Here is an 8362-nt window from a genome sequence, read left to right on the forward strand (position 1 = left end):
GAAGGCTCAATGTTCGCCTTCCGCTTTAGCAGTTTTCCCGATGAGATGCATCTGCCTATGTACCGTCTATGATGCTAATTTCGAAAGGTCATGTGAAACTTGGTGCTGGTGCAGTTGTGTAATGGGGTAGCTGAGTGCTGAAGCTATCATGTTGTACTTTGATGTATTTCGATTATGAAATCCTGCTTCCTTAATATGGGAATGAAATATATTATGTGTTTAATATGAATGTCAATAAGATTAATAAATGGATTATTAATAATAGGGCAATTAGCCTGCTAATGGTGAATTATCCTGCTAATTGGTTTTTGCTATTGCAAACGGTTATTGAGAAAATACCGTGGGCGATGACCTAAGGCAACGCACACAGTTTCTAGGAATAAACCATGTTGGATCGATGAACAATCACACACGACATTCTCTTTAAAACTGTTTGCGTTAGGCCACCTTGCGTAAACGTTTACCGCATAAAAACTGTGTGTGATGGATAGCCTTTGCCACACAGTTTCTTCTACGCACCGTGTGTGATGCATTCAATAACGCAAACGATAATTTTTTTAATATTGTGTGCGATGGGAACGCCATCACAAACGATTTAACGGGGAAAATTGTGTGTGATGCACCTATGAACGGAAATGTTTTCCTTGCAACGACTGTGTGGGATGTATATACGAACGGAAACGTTTCACGGGGACTGACTGTGTGGGATGTACTTACGACCGAAAATGATTTCGCCTGTATAATTGTATTTTTTTAGCACTACTGTACGTATAACCATATTTGGTCGCTCGCCGGTCGCACACGACCTCATTTTGTCGAGCGTGTGTGCCAGGAAGGCATATCCCCGACGGTTTCTAGGTCGTGTGGGAAGGACCCCCTAATCGCCCACACTCACTAGGCAACGGTTCCAAATGTCGTCGCGGAAAGGGATTTTAAACCGTTTGTATAGCACCGACACGTACCAGTGTATCCAGCCATTGCATGGACAGTCTGGGTAGCTACCTGTATCATAAGGTCATGCTTGCGTGCATTTTGGCCAAGTGGCCATATATCCCCTCACTCGCCCCTATCTCATCCTAGACTATAAATAGTCATCCCCTACCTCATTTCTAGGGTTCACAAAGTATATTGAACTAAATTGAGAGAGCTTTGCTCCAGTTACCTCCTAGAGGATCAAGCCCCCCTAAGGGAGAAGAATCTCTCAAGATTATCAAGCCCTCCTAAGGAAGAAGGATCCACATCATAGGGTCACCAAGGCCTCCTAAGGGAAAAGGTTCTCTTGAGATCACCAAGACCCCATCTCCATAGGATTTGGGAGAAACTACCCTTGGTACTCTTTTCCTATTGATGACCCTGTACTCTTGTGGATCTCATATGTTTGCCAACTTAGTGGATGTGTGATTTGGATCTTGTCTTGAGTTATTCCATTGTTCTTCCGTGTTCCTCTTGAATCCCCTCCAAGTGTGAAAGATTGGGCAACCTAGGGTCTATACCCTACATCACGTCCATGGCAAAAGGAGGGGCGGAGATAGACGGTAGGGCAACTTCAACTAGCCGGCCAATTTTGTCCAGCTGTGTCCGTTTGGATCCACGAGGGCAAAAGCCACGGCCCAACACGCGGACGCATACCCATATTCTACAGCCTCGTGTCCATGTGGATGCAAATCCAGACCAAATTTGCGTCTGATTTGCGCCACATAGACACGAGACGGACGCAACGCGCGTCTGCTCGGTGTTCGCCTCGGACCCGCGCGTCGGCCACCTAACCATCACGCATCTGTCGTATTTAAGTCCACGCGTAGGGGGGCCTGTCAGCCACCCAAACTCCTCCCACACGTGCGATGAAGGGGGGCCGCCCAGTCCACTTCCGGTCGTCTTCTTCGAGGGTGCGCCCCGTGCACCGTGCGCACTCACCGCTCCACCACCACCATCAGTGGTGAAGGAGGATCAGGAGGCCAACACTGCAGCCCTCAAGGAGGCCATCGAGCAGGCGTTCCGTGGATTTTAATTAATGTAAGACTAGACTTTTGCTAGCTGTTTATTTTTTTAAAAAAAAACTGAAAACCGGCGCAAATGTCAAATAGGGTCCGTCCATGTTGGGCGGACGAAACCGGACTTTGGTGTCCGCGTGGCCAATCCAAACAGAACGCACATGTTAGTGTTGGCCTTATGGAAGGAAGTATGCCTGCAGGGAAATGAGTGGCCGACGAGCGGTCGGTGGGACCCGCGTCAACGTGTGGCGCATCATGATTAACCGACCCATGATTAACCGACCGAGTGGGCAATTGGTCTGCCACTTCTGGTCGTTTACCAAGAGCAAAGGGGATGAGAAACAGAGATTGGTAGACGAGAGACAGAGTACATTATATGTTTACAGGCAACCTGAACGCTACAGGACAGAGAACCCATCTTAATACTGTACTAAGGAGGCTTCGACTCGGTCTCTTGCTCACACATTACAAGTGGCCCCGGAGGGTTTTCCACCAATCAGCACGCAGGCCGCGTCACGGTTTACTCCATCTCAGCTTATCATATTACCCTCCTTGTCAGGCATCGCACGAGCAGAGGGGCATTCTCAGAAATCATTATAATCAACAAATCTCAATCTTCAGGTGAAGGAGTACAGAGCGCACGAACCAGGAACAGGTCTAGGGCAACCTGGACTACCTGCAAAGATGATGTTACAGATCAAAACTTGAATGCCGTCGCAAAATTAGAAAAGGAGATGTGATATATCAAGACTTACACTACTTGGCACAAAACCACATTGAATTCAAGGAACATGTGCTATTCTGGATACATCCGTTTGAGCGACAAGTAATTCCGGACGAAGGAACTATAGTACATTATGTAGCACACGGTTCACTAATGTTAATGCAAACATACCTCAGTCAATCTATTTGATGACCTCGTAAAATAGAATTGCTGGAGTGCAGTCCCTGCACATAGCAAACAAATCCTCCCAGGGCACTTCACACTACATGGAAGTTACCAAAAATTAAGATTCAGCATGCAGAAATGTTAGAGCATACAATAAGAGGTTACATGTTACACCTACCCTGTTGATTTCTCTGCGTGCATCATACATAACCCATCTACTTTCACATCGAGCAATGCCAACGGGCTCATTGTCCACATAGCATATCTGTAAAGAAATAATATCCGGTGGCTTATACTTGGATATGTGCAGGAATATATTAGCACATGTGCATATAAGATGGGAAGATATCTGCAAGTTTGTCCTTCTCCTTTAACCTTGGCCTTAAAATATATTCTCATGTGACTTCGGAATAATATCCTCAATTCATACTTCATGCGATTCCAACATTCCACGGAAAAACACAGCACATCTCTACGGCCTTTTCAATATATCGGTGAATCCAAGTTGGGTTTTAAGATACTGTGTGTGCATCTCAAAACAGAAAACCATGCACAGCTTTTCATGGCTATTCATATCAAACAATATTCCCCTTCCTCGTAATACCTTAATGTCAAGATCAAAACATAATCATTAACGGTTCAGGGCCATAATCAAATTAGTTTTTACAGATATTATTATGAACATACCATTGCGGCTAAGCCGTAAAATATTGTGCCATGGTTGTACTCAAATGTCATCAGAGGTTGAAGAGTATCATCCCATATTTCCGCCAGTGATTGCTGAACCTCCATCTTCATTGAGCAATGTATGACTGACATGGCAAAATCAAATCAGTAAGACTCAGCAAGGTAACTTTATTTTCTTATGAGTAACAAATCCTACAGATAAATATTACCAACAGCTGAGTATGGGTCCTTCAGAGCAGCAGAACTGCACTGTTTGCATATGTGCTCGACCTGCATAAAAAGATAAATTACCCTCAACATGCACTGCTGCTGGAAATTGATCGTACATACAAATGCAAGTATGCAACCATAAGTACATTTGTAGAATTTAACAAACCTTGCTTGGATCTGCATTAAGTTGTCCAGGTGAACATGTTTTGCAACCACAACCCATTGGCCTCATGGGCTTCATAGCAGGAGGGTAATGATACTTGCAAACAAAAGCTTCTGTTTCTGGCCTCATGGTATCAGACATGATTCCAAGTTGTAAACAAACATCTGGCAAGTGTAGTCCATTAAGAATGGCTACTGTGATGTCAGATACACGCTTGCTTCTGTCCTGCCGCTGCAGAATGCGTCTCTTAATTAGTCATGATTGTATATCAATGGGTCAGTACTTCCGATGCAAATATGCTATGCTGGATGATCATATTTCGCACAGAAGTGAGAATGATAAGTGGAGAAATGATAAGCATGGATATTAAATATGTGTACCTCGTCAAAGCAATTGTCATCCTCCAAGGTTCTGCACACTGTGTTGGCTAGAGGGAGCAGTTGTTGCTGGTGATCTTCTGCCTTCTCCCACAAGTGTAAGATCTTGTGAACGATGACACCGACACATGGTTCACCGTGGCCATGCTTGGAGCAGATAGGCTTTGTCTTCATAACTTCATCAAGGAGAGGCTCCATGCACCATAATGTCTGCATTTGGAGAAGTTCAGAAAAGTTCCGCAGCAGAATGATTAAATCCATTTTTCAAAATCATAAGTTGCCTACCCTGAGGATAATATCCACCAAATTGATGTCATGAGAGTTTGAACTTGGGGAGTCGCGAGTATCTTGGTCAGCAGTAAGAGTTGGTGTTTCTCCTGCTTTGAGATCATAATTAACCTTTGACTTTGTATGAACATTAATTGAATACAGAGAATAATAATATATAAGAAAAAGATACTCAAATATGGCTGGAACAAGTGCTTCTGAAATCCTGTTCGCTACCAAATTATATGTTGTATAATGCTTTTATGCAGAAATCATTTCTCTTCTCAGACATAAGTGAGCATAAACCTTTCGCCAGTATTATGATATTTTGGTAACCGGAGGAAACCAACAGAACCTGCACCTGAAATTTTAAGTTAGATTTGCTTTTTTCATCAACTACTGACTCTGAATATTGTATCCTATTACTGATTCTGAGCATTGCGTTTTGTTAATTATAAGATTCTTGAACTGCAATACGCCCATCTGCTTGCAGCTCCAAGATCCCTAGAGTACAAACGTCAAAGGAAATAAGATTCACCCTCGTTGAAGGCTGAAAATATGCATGACGGCTTGGCAAGTATCCAGACTAAATTATGTATTCCTGACATCTGTCAAGATCATTTTCTGGTTGTGATCACTTGAAGTATTGCAATTATGGAACCTCCTTTTTTCCCTTGGTAGTGCCATGTCAGGAAGAAATTGTAGTTTCTTAATAAATATTGGCACAGAGAAAGTACCTGTTTGATAGAGCACTTCCTCTTTCATTGTCTCTTTATCAACAGCACTGTGACTGGAAAAGGTGGTCTCAATGTCATCCGCAGAGATCTTTTGACGTAGGGCTTCTCTATCTCCAGCCATACATTTTCTAAATTCATCCTGGAGAAACAGAAATAAGTGAATCCAAGTCTTGAACCAATAACCAAGTGAGATGCAAAAGGGATAGACGTTATGCAGAACAAACCCAAAGATATGAGCGCGCCAGTGTCACGATGGATTTGCCATAGTCCAGAACAGCACATTCGAGGAACTGGAGCCAGAGCTCTCTGATTTCTTGCAGGTTACTTGACTGCAGTGCAAAGCAAAATTTTATTAGAAAAAACGGCTGCAAATCATTAGCTATCAACTTCCTATGCAGCAGCCAGCAAGCATGTAATATGTACTGCACAAGGTAAGTATGACGCATATAATGCTTATAAACACAAAACAGAAATTAGCAGCATCGCATAACCTCATATGTTGCGGATTTATGCGTAGGCAAATTCACCATGTTCTTCTTGATGTTCTCCACGAGTAGAGTTCCTTGGCTCTGCTGGTCTTGATGAAATTTGTCCACTGGCTTTGCTACTTCTCCACGGTTCGGTTCCAAGAAAAGTAATCTGAACATCTCATCCCTTTCTTTGAAGCAGATGGTATCATGATTCTCCGAGTCCTTGCACAACAACAAACCTTCCAGGAGACAATCGCTCTCTGGCTCAACTGTCGGATCTACAATGTCCTGTAGCCTCCGCAATACTGACCGCGAATGTCTCTTCACCATGTGCTTTAGGAGCAATCTAGTGCTTGTATGCTTTCCACTGCAGAGGGGACACACCCAGGACCTCCAAGACTTATGCTCCTTGAAGAACCTACAGGCGCTTGATACACTGAAATCATACGAGTGTTCAACCATCTTGCACTTGTTCTCTAGCGCATCGATTCTCACGGACAAGAAACTCTGCCTCTTCTCAGATGTCAAACAGTTTTCCCAGTATGATTCAGCAGACTGCAGGATCTTGTCAAGTAAATCACGGAACAGCCTAGTTACCGAACTCAACCTGCTTTGAGGATCCTCTCCTCTGATGGATCCAGTCGGAATGCAATCTTCCACAGGATCTGTAGGGTGCTGCAGTGCAAGGGCTCGGTGGCACTCGCCCTCTGCATCAATGTGATTGCCACAAACGAACAGAAGTCGCGCCTGAAACAAAGCAGCAGCGGTAGAATTGGGGAATTCCTTGGCTGCTCCTACTGCATCGCAGACAAGGCGTTCCACGCCATTGCTCCAGGAAGGATCCTTATGCTCCCGGGAAACGGCAAGCATATACTCGAGCTCTAGGAAGGGGCCCAATAACCGCGCACGCGCCGAGCCCGGGAAGCGCATGGCGAGATCCCTTGCTTCCTTCAGCGCCTGCAGCGCCTGCAGCTTGCGCTTTGCAGCAACGTCGTCGCTCTTGGCGACGTCCATGAGCCTCCCTGCCTCATGCGCAACTAGCCGATTGATCACCCTTAGGATTGCCTCCTCTCGCGCCGAGTGGAGGAGACGGGGCTCCGGGAGGACTCGGGCGCTGCTGTGGCGTCCATGTCCATAGCGCGACGCAGCTCGGCCTCTGCCTCGAGGTACATCGACGACTCGGCGAGGAGGTCAGCTAACGCGACTGCGATGTCGGCGTTGTCGGGGGCGAGCGACTTCGCCGTCAAGAGCGCGTCGCGACCTTGACGGAGGTGCGACTCCGCGTCGGCCGGCTCCTTCTCCGAGCCCGCGGCAGCCGCGCGGGCGCCGATGGCGACGGAATAGTGGAGGTCCCCCAGGAGGCAGGCGGCGGTGAGGGACCTAGGGTGCTCCGCGGCGAGGGCTTCGGCCTTCTCCAGCGCCGCCGCGATGCGCCCATCTCTCTTGAGCTCGACGATGCGCTTGGCCCTGGCCGTGATGTCGCCGTCCTCCATTGTGGAGCCGGAGAGGGTGATTGGCGGTGGCGCTAAGGAGGTTCGGTGGGGCGCGAGGCGGCGGCGTCGGATTTGGGGCCAAAGACGGTGCGTTGGTTGGGTTTCGATTGGGGGTGAGGAGCGCGATTTGGGAGGTTTTGGCAGCACAGGAGGAGGGAAAAGGAGAAGGAAAACGGTGCCGAGTACCGAACGTTGAGTCGGAGGACAGATGCCACAAATCGCAGCGAAGCCTCCCGCAATGTCGACTGCATTTTTTTATACTAAAAGAAAAAGGATGATTTATAGATCGTTTGTTCAACTTTTGTCGCACAAACTCTTGTGTATATTTGTTTTGCAAAACAAATTTCACGATGTACTTTTTTTCGGGATAAAAGATATAGTCACCGAAAATGACTCCCGAAAATCACGCTCCCCCCTCTCGGGAGGCGACCCCCGGGCGACTGCCCGCCGGTGCGCCCTCGCCACCGCCGGGGCCTTCCACCGCCCTCCCAACCAAGAGAGAGAGAGAGAGAGAGAGAGAGAGAGAGAGAGAGAGAGAGAGTGCCTACATCCCCAGGGCACCGCGATCTCATCGAGGAGGACCCGCTAGGACTCCAGGAGATCCGGAAGAGGATGGGAGTAGCGATCCGCTCGCTGGTTAAGCGGACGAGGGCAGGAGGGGCGTCCTCGGGGGGATTGGAGAGATACTGTGAGCCAAGATCGAAGGAGATATTGGGGCGTGTACGCGAAGGGATGGATCGATTCCGCAGGACCATGGAAGGAAACAGATCAAATTTAGAGGCAGTTAAGGGCGGATTGGATTGGAGCCAGAGGGATCAAGATCTGATCAACAAATCCCGGATTGTAGGGAAAGGATTGGGAATAAAGGAGAAGATTGAGAGTGGCCCAGATGGTGATTCAGAGAAAGAAATGATTTGTGGTGCTATGCTTCCTACCCCGACCCAGGATTGCGCAGATGGACAGATGGTGTTTCTGACGGATCAGGGGGAGTGAACAGATGGTAGAGGATTTTGAGTCCGAGGGAAGAATTAAAGGGAGCCAGGTGGATGATGGGGGAGTGACCATATGCCTGATTTAG

At 47.0% G+C, this 8362-nt stretch overlaps 1 protein-coding gene across 2 annotated transcripts; it reads right to left on the bottom strand.

The window, feature by feature from the left end:
• Positions 1-2326: 2326 nt before the first annotated feature.
• LOC119362961 lies at positions 2327-6831 on the bottom strand. Of its 2 annotated transcripts, XM_037628244.1 has the most exons (12): positions 5813-6831; positions 5546-5650; positions 5322-5460; positions 4603-4694; positions 4321-4527; positions 3944-4171; positions 3777-3837; positions 3568-3692; positions 3256-3484; positions 3059-3145; positions 2887-2977; positions 2327-2667 (listed from the first exon to the last, which is right to left on the bottom strand). In XM_037628244.1, the coding sequence occupies exons 1-9, from the start codon at positions 6803-6805 to the stop codon at positions 3353-3355; spliced, it is 2082 nt and encodes a 693-aa protein (XP_037484141.1). In that variant the 5' UTR covers positions 6806-6831; the 3' UTR covers positions 2327-2667; positions 2887-2977; positions 3059-3145; positions 3256-3352. The 2 variants fall into 2 exon arrangements, with proteins under 2 accessions (XP_037484141.1, XP_037484140.1); XM_037628243.1 differs by having other exon boundaries at positions 3059-3484.
• Positions 6832-8362: the final 1531 nt, after the last annotated feature.

Source organism: Triticum dicoccoides, chromosome 2B (assembly GCF_002162155.2).
Source record: "Triticum dicoccoides isolate Atlit2015 ecotype Zavitan chromosome 2B, WEW_v2.0, whole genome shotgun sequence".
NCBI classification, from domain to species: Eukaryota; Viridiplantae; Streptophyta; class Magnoliopsida; order Poales; family Poaceae; genus Triticum; species Triticum dicoccoides.

Bases quoted from the DNA above. Each gene is read 5' to 3' on its own strand.
- LOC119362961 (XM_037628244.1), bottom strand. From the start codon at position 6,805: ATGGACGTCGCCAAGAGCGACGACGTTGCTGCAAAGCGCAAGCTGCAG. The intron at 5,461-5,545 runs GTTTGTTCTGCA...CTGTTTCTCCAG, and splicing joins TGGCGCGCTCATATCTTTGG to GATGAATTTAGAAAATGTAT. The intron at 3,693-3,776 runs GTAATATTTATC...TTGCCATGTCAG, and splicing joins GGACCCATACTCAGCTGTTG to TCATACATTGCTCAATGAAG.